Source organism: Meriones unguiculatus, chromosome 20 (genome assembly GCF_030254825.1).
Source record: "Meriones unguiculatus strain TT.TT164.6M chromosome 20, Bangor_MerUng_6.1, whole genome shotgun sequence".
Taxonomy (NCBI): domain Eukaryota; kingdom Metazoa; phylum Chordata; class Mammalia; order Rodentia; family Muridae; genus Meriones; species Meriones unguiculatus.
The window spans coordinates 70696169-70710549 of NC_083367.1; the positions used below are offsets into that span (position 1 = coordinate 70696169).

General features: G+C 41.2%; 1 protein-coding gene across 7 annotated transcripts in view; it reads right to left on the bottom strand.

Moving 5' to 3' along the window:
• Window positions 1-3226: 3226 nt before the first annotated feature.
• Window positions 3227-14381, bottom strand: part of Tab2 (TGF-beta activated kinase 1 (MAP3K7) binding protein 2) — a 53338-nt gene continuing 42183 nt past the window's right edge. For 5 of the 7 annotated variants that reach the window (XM_060373375.1, XM_021627367.2, XM_021627365.2 and 2 more), the window contains 4 exons: window positions 11353-11513; window positions 11051-11144; window positions 9993-10073; window positions 3227-5188 (listed from right to left, as the gene is read on the bottom strand). In XM_060373375.1, coding sequence (XP_060229358.1) covers window positions 5046-5188; window positions 9993-10073; window positions 11051-11144; window positions 11353-11513 — 479 coding nt within the window. In that variant the 3' untranslated portion in view covers window positions 3227-5045. The remainder of the gene's footprint in view (window positions 5189-9992; window positions 10074-11050; window positions 11145-11352; window positions 11514-14381) is intronic. The other 2 variants (XM_021627369.2, XM_060373377.1) reach the window with 2 other exon arrangements.

A 14381-nucleotide genomic window follows, 5' to 3' on the forward strand; every position in this document is an offset into this window, starting at 1 on the left:
ACCACACACGCCGCGGCGTGCCTGTGCATGCACCGTGCTAGTCTGAATGAAAAGTGTTCCCTCCAGGACTTGAACTCATAGCTCCTGGCAGGTGGCACTGGCTGGGGAGGGCTGGGTGTGCAGCCTTGCTGGAGGAGTTGGGGTGGAAGGAGGGTTTTGGGATTAAAGCTCTTGTGCCACTTTGTTTGCTGTTCTGTTTCTGCCAGCACGCCTGCCATCCGCCGCCATGCTGGACTACAAGCCAAAACAAATCCTCTTCCTTAAGTGGCTTTTGGTCATGGTGCTTTATCATAGCAATAGGAAAGCAGTAATTACAGACTCAGGAATAATAAATGAAATAGAAACTGGGGCCCAAAGCATGTTCATGTGTACAGGAGTATATTTTGTAACATAACAAAGGGAATTATGCTAATGGTGAGCAGACATTAGTCTGGGAGTGGTCTCTGATACAAATAGTATTCTCAAGGATAATTCAGCCATCTTCACCTCTGAAACTTTTCATCACTCATTAAATCTTCCCATTAGCATGGTACTAGGAAAGGAAAACTCATGTAATGTCGGTTAATTTTCATGTTTATAAAGTCCTTTTATCAGGTAGCCCGGTGCAGAGCCTGTAATCCCAGCACTCAGGGGCAGACACAGGCAGATCTCTGTGAGTTTGAGGGCAGGACAGCCAAGGCCACACAGAGAAACCCTGTCTGGTAAACCCAAAAAAGAAGAAAGGTGTTTATCAGTTTAGATTCAGTAGCTAAAATAGTTTTGGACTATGCTAGTACAGTTATAAGCATGATTTTGATTCAACAATACAAAACTGATTTTATACAATAGACCAGCTGTTTGCTCACTTAGAGAAACAAGGAGCTGTCGAGCTGGCTCGGCAGTTAAAATACTGTTCTTGCAGAGAAAATCTTTTGATTCCCAGCACTCACGTGAGGGAGCTCACACTGGGGACCCGATACATCTGGCCTCTGTGCGCTCTACTCAAATACAAACCCACACCCACTACATACAATTCAAAAAGAAAGGAAACGGTTGGTGCGGCGGTGCGCAAGCTTGTAATTCTTGCACTTGGGAGGCTGAGGCGAAGGGATGGCAAGTTTAAGGCTAGCCTCGGCTACCATGTAGCAAGACATCGGATAAAAAAACCTATAAAACCTAGGTTGTTTCCAGCTTCTGGTTATTACAAATAAAGCTGCTACAAACATGGTTGAGCAAATGTCCTTGTTGTGTACTTGAGCATTTTTTTGATATATCCCTAGGAGTGGTATAGCTGGATCTTGAGGAAGCGCTATTCCCAATTGTCTGAGAAAGCGCCTCAGTTGAGGAATGGATACAGAAATTGTGGTACACTTACACAATGGAATACTACTCAGCAATTAAAAACAAGGAAATCATGAAATCTGCAGGCAAATCGTGGGAACTAGAAAAGATCATTCTAAGTGAGGTATCCCAGAAGCAGAAAGACACACATGGTATGTACTTACTTATAAGTGGATATTAGACATATAATATAGGATAGTCATACTAAAATCTGTATGTATACCTAAGGAAGCTAATCAAGGAGGACCCTGGGCAAGATGCCCAATCCTCACTCAGAAAGGCAAATGGGATGGACATCAGAAGAGGGAGAAAACAGAAAACAGGACAGGAGCTTACCACAGAGGGCCTCTGAAAGACTCTACCCACCAGGGTATCAAAGCAGAGGCTGAGACTCATAGCCAAACTTTGAGCAGAGTGCAGGGAAGCTTATGAAAGGGAGAGATAGAAAGATCTGGAGGGGACAGAAGCTCCACAAGGAGAAGAGAAAAAAAAAATCTAGGCTCAGGGATCTCTTCTGAGACTGATACTCCAATCAAGGACCAAGAATAGAGACAACCTAGAATTAGCCCATGGCAGCGCAGTCTCCAAGTGGGTTCCAGAGTAATAGGAACAGGGACTGTCTTTGACATGAACTCAGTGTCTGGCTCTTTGATCACCTCCCCCTGACGGGGGAGCAGCCTTACCAGGCTACAGAGAAAGACAATGCAGCCAGTCCTGGTGAGACCTGATAGAATAGGGTCAGATGGAAGGGGAGGAGGACCTCCCTATCAGAGGGCTGGGGGAGGGGCATGAGGGAGTTGAGAGGGAGGGTGGGGTTGGGATGGGACAAGGGCGGGGGCTACAAAGTGAATAAACTAATTAATAAAACGATAAATAAAAACCCTATAAAGCAAAAATGGTGACTTTTGAAAAAAAAAAATCCTATTTTGCTTACAAAGACCTGCAGCATGGGCCTGTATTGTATTAGGCGTGGTCACCGAAGCTTTGTCTGCACACTGGTGAGGGGGTAAAGCTGGAAGACAAGTGCTGTGAGTCGGTCACCTCTTCCCACCACATAGGTTCTGGGGTCACTGAGCTCGGCCTGCTGAGCCATCTCCAGTGCTGGCTAAGGTTCCCCCAGTTCAGTTTATCCGACCCCCTCGCCTGGCCCCTGCAGTGTTAGACTCTAAGGCCGGTGGCACGTCCTTCTGCGAGGGGCTCAGGAGTGACACTCTCTCAATAATTTCCAAAGTTGGTTTCCAGACCATCATTTTTGTCCAGGGCTATTTTTGGCAAAGAACATCTCCCTCCTACTAGTCTGAAAGACTCAAGGTAGGCCTTCACACAGACCACACCAGATACCAGCAAACAACTCTTGCTTGTTTCAAGCTCAGAAAGAAGTGTGACTGTGAGAGTCCTGTTCAAGAGAACTCAGTAACAACGCATCATGGGGCTTAGCGAACATGAATGGACTCCCTAGGCCAAAGGGTCCAGGAAGTCACATTTGTTTTGAACAATGGGGGAAAATTCTTAAAAGTTAAAAGAAATGAGCTAAAATGCACCATGAAAAGAAGCCACTATCCACTTTCCTCCTCAGCTGAAATTTGGCTGCCTGCATCAGTTAAAAAACAGCCTGGCAACCAGACATGGTGTGTGCGTACAATCACAGGATTGGAGAAGCTGAGAAGATTGCAAAGTTGATGCTAGCCTGGTCTACATAGTGAGATTCAGCCTGCAACAAGAAACCAGGCAACCAACCAACCAATCAACTCAGAAGAAACCAGTCTGCAGGAACCAATAAATCCAGAGCTGAGAGCAGATTCAAGAGAGGAAGGGCTGCTGCCTTCTCCTGACCTCAGTTAACCATGAACATTATGCTGGGTACAAACTGTCCCACAAACTTCAAAGACAAGCCACAAAATCCACATTAGAATATAAGTTTTTTAATTTTTATAAATAACTTATCTGTTACAAAGATAGTTTACCCAGCTAAATCACAAAACCATCAACTCAAGATATCCAAATTACGTTTTATTAATAAAACAAGTAAAAACTGATTTACCAATCTTCACATAGAACTGCAGAGGAAGCTGAAAAACAAGGCCTGCTTCTAAACAAATGCATCAAATGTACGAGTTTTGGGGTCTGCTGTCAAGTGACCTATGATCGCCACATCTCTTCCACACTCAGGACACAGAGCCTGGAAGCCAAGGCTCTGACCTTCTGGTCACTCATCTGTAACAATCCCGTTTATCTAAGACATAGCCACATGTGGACATTTACAGCGGGACAATCTACATTATGTCCTGTTTTTTGCTATATTTCAGCACTTCCCTTAGCCCCATTCCAAGCACTGATAATTTCATAATTCTTTTTAAATGCATACTGTTATTTTTTCTTGATTTTATTTAGTTATATACATTCCTGATCTTATGAATATTTATTTTCCTTACAAAAATATATCATCAAAATAAAGAGATGTCTGAGGTTGCTTCAGTGTTCAAGTCTGCTTGTTTTTCTTTCTTTTTCCAGCTTTTCTTCAGTTGTCCTAAAGATGACTATGTTTCATAAACACACGGTCCTGTCACCCAGTCAGGTTTAGAAATGGACTGTCCCGACAGTACAGCAACTGCACTTCTTCCCAAGAGGAAAAGGCTGCTGGACCTGCTGCTGTGGCTGCTTCTGAAACTACTTTCCCAATGGGAGCCTCCATGAAGTGCTGAGCGACACCGCACGGGAGGGGAAGATGTCAGTGGGTTTCGGCACTTGTGCTTAAGCTGCTCTAGAAGACAAAGGCCACGTTTGGTCACCCACTGTGAAGTCAGTGTAGAGCGTGACCTCCCGACATGCCTGCAGGGCTTCCTGCAACTCACGAGCAGCACCTGCAAGTCTTCTCAGAGGACTGGCACCCGAGGGGACAAAGAGCAGGAGGAGGAGAGGGAAGTTATTTTGTGCACAGTTTCATTTCATTAATGCTTTTTTTTTTTTTTTTAAATCTATGGCATTGCTTTTCTCAGGTAAGGCTTAAAAGGAAACATGACCGTGCTTACTAAAAGGGAAAAGAACATTAGTTAACAAAAGTCTATTACACTATACATACAGAACTATAAGAAAATAATGAAGAAGTCACTTAAAGCAGACATGAGAGATCTGTACAGGAGGAAAGGCTTTGGGGAGCTCACTGCGGATTGTACAGACAGCGCATACTGCTTTCCTTTTTACCATCAGACCCTAGATGCTGGCTTCACAGAGACGTCTTCAGAGAAGACAGAAGACAAGGTCAAAAGTACCACAGATTGTGAAGTTTCCCGCATCCACTGGCACTATGCGGCAGCAGAGTTTTAAGTAGCTAAACCTTGTTCCTTCTCTTCGTGTGTGTAGTGTTTCACCAAAAGCTTCAAAAACACACAAAGCTGTCATCCTACCCCTCCTGTCAAAATCAGTAGTGACGTGAGGGGACAGGCGCTGGGAACACCTAGGCACTGACAGAGCGAGAATGGTCCACGTGGGGCACGATACACGCACACGGCTAGGCAGTCCAGGCTCTCAGAGCCTTCGTGCGCTGAGTCTCCACTGTCCACAACTCTAGACTGAGGTAGCGTTAGCCGAGGGCTGACGCTGAGCGCAGCGCACTACCGTCTCATCACCTTCAGCTGGACTCTCCTATGTGGCAGTGAAACACTTCCCCGACGACAGGCGACTTGTCTGAACTCTGGATGTGGCTTTAGAGGAGACGGGCCTTTGGCTCAGAAATGCCGAGGCATCTCACACTGTTCACAGCGGATCAAGGCCGGGTGATTCAAAAAAGTACAGGCAGTGCAATTCCACTGAGCCCCCTCCTCATCCTCTGTGTCGTGAGTCTTTGGTGCTTTGGTGGTGGGCTTCTGATCTGTAAGGAAGCAGTAAGAGAAAACAAGACAAGACACGATTTTTAAGAAGTTAAAAAGACAAAACAATCCCACAGTCTACCAAACGCCTGGTGACTCTACGTAGCGGGAAAGCGGCTGGTGAGCAGGGAAAACAACTGGCTCAACTGCCATGGGCCTCCACCTCCGTTATGGGGCCGCTTCTCTGAGGAGCGGCAGGACAGAGACACTTCCGCAGCCCAAGGTGGCGCACAGCGCGTACTTCCAACGTGCAGCAGAAATGGTAACCACTCGTTACCAACCCCGAGTGTCACTTCGGACTGTGAAAAGGGTTCCTGCTGGATGACATACTGAGAGTGTAGTCATGAGTTTCGCTTCCCATTCAAGTAGTGCTTATAGATGTATTTTTCTTACTAGGAATGGAAGTCTCCATTAAACATATTTTTTTAATCTACTGAAAAAAACAAGTCTTTAGTAACACAAAACACAAAGAACTGTTCCCTATCCCTTTCTGAGGCTCTATCTCTCCATGTAGCTCAGGCTGGCCTTAAACTGCAGCAACCCCCTGCCTTAATCCCATGGGTGTTGGGACTATGTGTGTGCCATGACACTTGTTTGTAAACAACTAATTTCCAAACCTCTGTTTACATTTATGGCAATAACAAATGCTGAAAAACTGGAGAGGGTCAAAAGTCATCACACACTGTTATAACTTACAAAGTAGACACGGTAGAGGAGAAGCCCAAATCTGGTTAAACAGCAGGGGCCTTCCTCACTGTTCTTTTGCTACACAGCCCCTTAGCTACCATGCCCAGCCCTGAACAATGCCTACAAGTTTTCATCCAGCAAGTTTCATCGTGTACTTAAACTTATAACCTAGCTGATTACAATGTTTACATTTAGGCATTCTGCGTATGTACATGTGAGAGTATGCATGTGTCACAGCATGCATGGAGAGGTCAGAGGAAAGCCTGCAGGAGCCGGTTCTTCCCTTCTACTGTGTGGATCCTGAGGATTAGACTGAGAACATCTAGGTCAGCTAGCACCAAAGGCCTTCACCATTGCACCTTCCTGCCAGCTCCATCTGAGCTAATGTTTGTATACGGAGGGTCAAGTCCCGTAATTCAGCATATGGAGACTCGGCTTCCCCAGCGCCCCTTGCTCACACAGCCATCGTGAGGGAAGGTGAGCACTGAAGCGCCTGTGTTTCTGCTCTGCTCCACTGGTCTGTGTCTGATGCCAAGACTGCACCGTTTTCGTCACTGTAGCTGTGCCAGCTCTTTTGAAGGAGTGTGGTATCTTCATCCTCACTCAAGATTGCTCTGGCTACTTAACAGTCTTTCCCGTCTGAATGTTAGGACATTTTCTTATAAGCATGACACTGGAATTTTGATAGTGACTGCATACTCTGTAGATCAGGGCTGGAGACACGGCCCAGCAGTTAAGAGCACTGGCTGCTCTGCCAAAGGACAGGGTTCAATTCCCAGCACCCACCTGTCTGTAACTCCAGTTCCAGGTGACCCTAAACCCTCGCACAGACACACGCAGACAAAACACCAAAGCACATAAAAATCTATAGATTATCCCGTGTACTAAAGGCTGCGGAACAATACAAATTCTCTAATCCACGAACATGAATGTTTCTAATTTCCTTCTTCAGTTTATAATTTTTGGTATAAAACTCTTCTGCCTCTTTGGTGACGTTTATCCCTATTTTAACGTCTTGTCACTGTGAATGACACTGCTTTTTCTTTGATATTATGAATTTCTTTTTGCATAATTAATTGTATAAAGAAATGTAACTGATTTTTATATTGATGAACTCACTAAGTAGTTTTAATAGTGAATGCTTGAAACCATGGCAAATACTGATCCTGGTACATGCTGTGTTTTTTCTTAGAACACAAACACCTATAAAACTAATTTATAAATCAGGCACATTAAAATTGAGTAACAATTCATGGTAAAACAGATCTAACACTAATGAAAGCTATCTAAAAGTCTATGTATTATTGATTTTTGAACTATTCCACACAGTATTTTCAGAACATGCTTCACTGTAGTGAACCAATAAAAACAGTGAGACTGCAGCTGAGATAAGCACGTCAGCATTCTGTTTCCTCTTTGCTCACTTGAAAGCCTTTTTCTTCCTTCTAAAGCTGCTCTGGCTAGGGCAGTGCAGCCAGGGCAGTGCGCTGAAAGAAGCAGAGAGTGGGAACTCCTGTCTTGGACCGTGTATCAGATGGAAAGCTTCCAGTTTCCCCAGCTGTGACATATGTGTGGTTTTGATAGTGGCCTTTATGATGCTAATGTGAAATTCCCTTTCACTTGCTGGCTTTCGTTATGCTTACTTGTGTGCGGGGTGTGTGCGTGCACTCCAGGGCAGAAGTATAGAATTCAGAGGATAAATGCAGTTGTCTCTCCCTCTACTGTACGGGTTCCAGTGACTGAATCTAAGCCACCAGGTTTCACAGGAAGTACCTTCCCCACTAATGCATCTTGTATTTTATGCTTTAATCATAAGTAGACTAATCTTCATCAAATTCTTTTTATATGTCTATTCAGATGGCATAATTTCTTCTTTCACTTTGTTTCCTCTTGCTGTACTCCACTGACTAATCTGTTCACTTCGAGCAGGTCTTGTATCTCAGTAGATTCCACTTGGTCATGTGGAATGGTCTTTCTAGGGTGTTGTTATATACTGCAGCAAAAAACCTACACACCTGTGTTCCCTGGGATCTGGGCCCACAGCTTCCTATTACTTATAAAGTCTGCCCAGGATTGCAAGTGTTTCTTTTCAATTTTGGGAAAGAGAATAGGTTTTAGTTCTTTGAATGTTTCACAGAATTTACTCAAAAAGCCATCTAATTCTCCGAACTTTTCAACGAGACAGTACCATTGACCCAAGGTCCTTATTGTTGGCAGGCTTGTGTACCTGCTTGATGCAGATGGATAGGATTTCTCAGAGTTTATTTCTTACAAGTTACTAGTTTGTAGACACACACATGCTCACACTGGTCCCCTATGACTCTTTCATTTTTGAGGCTTCTGTTGTCATGACTTCTCTTTCAGTTTTTAACCTGAATTTTCCTTCTCCTTAATCTGTTTAGCTAAGGATTTGTAATTTCAGCTTTTCAAATGTTTTAATGATTTTCTATTGTTTTTAAACTCTTGGATTTATGTTAATTTTCATTATTACTTTTTTTCTACTAACTCTGGGCCTACTTTCTTATTCTAGGTCCCTGAGGTATACAGTTAGATTGAGGTCTTTCTTTTTTAATGTAGGTTTTTCTCTCTATAAACTTACCATTTGCTTTTGTTGCCTCTCACAGGTTCTGGTATGTTTGGTTTTGTTTGTTTTCCAGGTACTTTTGTGTAAGAACCAGGGTTTTGGAGTAAACCTTAGGCTTGGGCCTTGCTAGGTAGGTGTCCTACCAGTAAGCATCACATACCCAGATCATTCTCCAGACACCTTGAAAATTCCTTTCCTCAAAGACCCAGTGAATATTAATGGCTGTATTGCTTATTTTCTGGTTTCACAGAACCATGGCTCAAAGATTTTGGTTAAAATGGTTTTGATCTTAAACTTGTTATGACACACTTTATGGGAAGACAATTCTGTACATGCTACCAAATGTACATACATTCATACACATAAAATCATATTCTTTTTTGGGGGGCAACTTTATAGATTTAAAAAGTATAATTTGTTTGATTAATTATAGCCACTCATGACTTATATTAGTACCACTTAAATAAAGTACCTTTTTGTATATTTTGACTTCAGTTTTTGTGTCTTTATGTCTAAAATGAGTCTTGTAGATAAAGCCTACTTGCTCTATCAGCTGATGGAGAGTTGACTGTACTTCCATGGAAGGCAATCATTACTGAGAAATCTAGCACTCCTACTGTTTTTTGTTCTTCTTGCTTTTCTGACTGTTTTCCCTTGTCATTTGATGATTCTTCTGAGTTTTTTTTCACTGAAAGACTTTTAGAATATTTGTGTAAGCATTTGTTCAGAGTATTTTTCCCTTGTCTGTGGTTGTGGGCTTTTTTCTGTTACACCGTCCTACTTTAGGTTGGCTGACAACTTCAATTACATGCAGAGTCCACTCTCACCAACTCCACCTGGCCACACTCTGTGTTCTTCTAGTAAGAATTTGCTTTCTTAATATTGTATCCTCATTTATAAATTCTTTATTTTACTTCTCTTAGGGTTAAAAGCAAACTATGCTCGATTAATAATTGAGTGTCAGAGTGACCTAAATGTACATGCCTATATATTTTACTTTTGGAAACTCAGATTTATGCCTACCATTTCATCTGTACACATAGTCTAACGCCCGGCTTACACCACAGACTTATTTTAACATGTCTTAGCTTGGTGCACAAGTATTCTGTGAATGCTGTAAAATGTTACCAGATGATACTTTTTAAAACTGACCTGGAATTCAGTATGTATTACTCAGAATTATAAAGAACAATGTTCTCAGAAAACTGAATTTCTCTAAGGTGCCTTCCTTATCATTCTTTAAAAATTTAAAGAAAATAAACCTTTATACTTTGTTTTAAACACAAACTGTTTTGAGAGTACATAGTGGGTACTAAGATCTCAAACATTATTCTTAAAAAGTTAAAATACGTTACATCTTTACATCCTCCCCAAGCCCCAGAATTTAAATAAAAATAAACAAACATCTTCCTAAGAAATTCACCCAGAATGCCAAAGTTGGAAGCATCTCTAAAGTGGAAGGTTGAAAAAATTTTTTTCCCTAAGATTTTGCTTTCCAAAATGTAACAATTTTCACACTTAATGGATGCACTAACCTTTGGGTTTTGGTGGCACAGGACCTACAAATCCAATATTGTCATAAAAGTTATGAATAGCGCTGGGGTTAAAATGTGGTCCTGAAATATATAAAAAAGTAAATATATCAGTATTTAAAGCTGAAAAATACTTAATTTATTTTAAAGCAAGCATTTCTTTCTAAAAATAAACAGAAGAAATGCTTTAAATTATACCCTCTTAATTCAAATTCTATGTAAGATTTCAAAAACCTGTCTCCAAATCTAGGTATAAGCTACTACTCACAATAAAGGCAAGTGGCCAACGGGGAACAAGTGAAGTCGATGCTTGTGAGAAAGAATTAGAAGCAGAGCCCTGGTTCCACTTGACAAGCTAGGATGATAACTAACTGGCATTTTAACATCAATTTAAGAAAAATCCTTCATCTTTCAGTCTGATGGATGCTGGATTACACACATAGATGTGACCAGACTCCCTGGTTAACTTTCCTTTGTTCCTTATTAAGTTTGATATATTTCTATTACTTCCCCAACTTGAGAATTAGGTTTCAGTGATAAATTTTAGTTACGTTTTCTATGGAACTGAATTAAATCTAAATACTACAATAAGAAATTACTGCTGGTTATAAAGCCTTATCACTTAGAATATAACTATACTTTTATGTCCTTTTCTGTTTAATCAATCAAGGCAGTGCCAGTGAGATGAGGACACACAATTCTTGAAAGGCAAAAGGAGAGCGGTTCCATGAACACAACCATATTGATAATAAACCCTGTTAACGAGTCTATACACAGAAGCCACACCTTCGATCATGCAGCTACACGCACAGTCGCGGCTTTCCCTACCACAGGGCTGAGGAGAAGGCTGCAGCAGATCTAAAGTCTACCGAGTCTGTCTGCTTTTCTGAACCAATTCCATACTTATTGGGGGAAGACAGGCTGAAAAGCCAATTCTTCTGCACTATCTGCCTCCAAAGCCGAACACTCTGAGACAATGCCTGGTAAGCCTGTTCTCAGCCACAGGAAAAGAGATGGCAGATCAAGTCAATCAATTGAGCTGAGTGCGCACTGGACTTTACCTCGGGCTTGAAAAAGATCAATCTCTTTGGTTAAGCAGTCAATGTCAATCTGGAGTTGCCTATTACAACTTCTCAGCTGCTGCATTTCTTCGAGCTGAAAAATAATTCCATGTAAAAAAGGTTTGTATTGAATTCTCAGGTCATTAGTTAAGAAAGAATGGAGTCTGGCAGGGGCAGGGAAGGACAGAAACACAAACACGAATGAGGAGCATCTGCGGAAATCTAGAGCAACCCTTACACTGTGGCAGACAGCCTGCTCTCCTGTTCAAGCACAGAGGCCACAGTGGCTACACAAGACTTACTGAAGGTATTTGGGATATGGAATTTGATCTCTTCAGGCGCCTTCGAGTTAGATTATTTTCCATCTCATTGACCTCAGATTTGAGTTTATCCAGCTTTTTCTTCTGCATCTCGAGCTCTCTTTGAAGCCGTTCCATCCTGGCCTTCTGGTGCACCAGCAGAGCTGCAACAGGACACAAGCATGAGGACGCACCCACTCGAGCAGCTAACCCCGAAGCAGACAAGCATTTCTGGGACAGTCTGCTAGAATGCTAGAGCTACTTTAAAACAAAATATTGTTAAGTACTTAAATTAAAAAAAAAAAAAAATCTTAACCTGGAAACTGTTTTAATTACTTAAGCAAATATTACACACTTAAAAAAGTTTTCACGGTGAGGATTAAACCTACATGATGGCTAAGACAGCAGTCCATTCCTTTTTAAAAGGTTCTAGCTTAGTACACTAACCTACTTGCTGTTTGGCAGTTCATATCTTACTCTTGGAAATGACAAGTCTCTCTTCTCCAGTGTGACACACTGGTCTACGCATGAGACATTCTAACATGACAATTTTATGACATTTTATAAGAGAATATGAAAAGGGATAAATACATTTTGATGTATGTAACATGACTGACTTCAACTATGTGAGTATTAACAAGCTGTTCAAACTGCAAATTAAAAACTGTCACTTAGAAAAGCAAACACTTTATTTTCTCATTTCCAGGCTATATTTTGTCAAACAACTTCAGCAGCATTTCTAAAAGAAGCAATGAATCTTGCTGCATACATGCTGAGTTACCTGAGAAAGTTTATTAAGCTGTTAAAATCCATTTGTCCCTGGGAGCCAGCCCTGGGACATGGGAACCTTGTCTTTTAGGAACTGGATTGGAAAGACATCTTGGGATGCTGTTACCCAAGAAGAGGCTGCTGTGAGAAGGTACCCAGCCTGCAGTACTCTTGCTTTCCATGTTTAGAAATGTTTGGACACACAGATACTTACCAATGTATCACAATGACCTGAAGTGCCCAGGACAGTGGCGTGCTGTGCAGGCTTGCCACACACAGTTAGTACGTGTGCTAGGGCCTACGGGTGCAGCAGCCACCAGACCGATCTGGGCGCTCCATGGTGACTGCATGAGGAGTGGACTGGCTACATGGCACATTTTTTCAGACTGAATCATTTGCTAAATGTTGTTTGTCTATACATTTAAAAAGAAATTTCAGGGGCAGACAGAGTGTGGAGAAAAGATTTGAAGGATACTCGTTAAAGATGTCCCCAAACTGAAGAAATAAAAATATAATTCTAGAAGATAATGAATGGAACAATTTGTTCACCTACCTAAACTACCAAAGAGTATAGATGAATAAGCATACTTTCAAAGTTTGAAAGAATTTATCAATCACAGGTAGCTATTAAAATTATTTTTTTTCTGAAATACATTTTTTAAAGAAGAAACTAAATGTAAAGGATGGACTATAAAAGACAAACTAACAAAAAGCCGAGCATAAAAACGAAAATACACAAGACAACTATAGTGATGTATGAGAATGGCAGAGATTGTTATAAAAACAAAGTGAAACTAAAATACCAGAAAATTAAAAAAAAAAAAAAAAAAAAAGGAATCAGGAAGTACAAAACCCAAAAAGTATGCCGCAGACTTGGAAAGAAGGGCCCAAGGCCCTCTTCTTTTGTGTTTCCCTATTAGGGCTATGCTTAAATCTACACGGAACCCATTCTTAAATGCCAACATGTTAAGTGTTTAGGGATTACAATAAAGGAATGAAGGTACAGTTTCTAAATGAAATACCTACTTTCTAAATTAAAACAACAAAAACAAAGAACACGTGCTTAAACCTAGCGCGCAAGAAAGGTCACAGAAGACATAGAAAACAAAAATCTGACAAGAATAATCTGAACTGTTACTAGTGACCACAGTACACGCGATTTTAAATACATGTATTTGTAGGACTGTTTTGCCTACATGTATGAGCATTCCTCGTGGCTGCACAGTTCAGAAGAGGGTGGAACTCCCTGGAAATGGAGTTACAAATGAGCTTCTACGTGGGTGCTGGTAACTGAATCCGAGTCCTCTAAAGCAGCACTGCTGAACAGTCTCTCCAGTCCACAAGGCAGTTTTTTAAAATTCAGATATACACTGTTTATAAAAGAAACACTCTACTCCTCCGCTCTCTTAATAAGCTGCTGCTATGCTGTAGGCAACTTAGAACAGAATGAACAGCTTTTAAGTCCTCTTTCTGTCAGAATTACATTACAGAACAAAGCAGCTGGAGCACGCTGGCCCGCTGCTGCTCCGACAACCGCACACTGGAGCGGCTGGTTGCCAGCGCCTTCCAACGCAGCTTCTGGAGTACAGGCGCCTTGTGGGAGAGCTGCCTTGCCTCAACTTCTCCCAGCTTCTGATGGTCACAAATGCTTGATTTTATTAAGAATTGTTAAAGACACTTCAAGTTCTAGACAGTGTTAGTTTTTAATAATTTTAGGCACTTTTAAAATAATTACTAATTCTTCCGGAAACACTCAAAACTATTAGACAATACACTTACTAAAGAAATTGTAAAATGTTTCAGGTATTGACGAATATAAAGATTTTAGAATTGTTAAAAAAGGATAATTTTTGTCATTAATTGTAGTAGGTACTTATTTCTCAAGTCTTAAATTTATATGATTTAATGTGCCTAAAGTAAGTATATAACTAATTCCTATTCAAGTTAGAATGAAGAAAGAACAATGTCAGCCTTTAAAATAAATCTAAATTCTTCTGGATTCAACTGGGTTGGCAGCAGAGACTGTATCTGTTTTATACACTGTTCTATTACTGTTAGACATTTATTTGGTCAGTGAATCACAAAAGATTCAAAGATGGCACCTTTCTAAAACATCCTGTTTTCAGCTGTTTTGCCATTTTTAAGGCTAGTTGAAATCACACCTTGCTGTATAGCCTGTAATTCAAAGAACAAACGCAACAAGAAAACTGAGATAATGCAGAAGCTCTGTACATCCCCAACATTACACTTAGCATTAATATGAG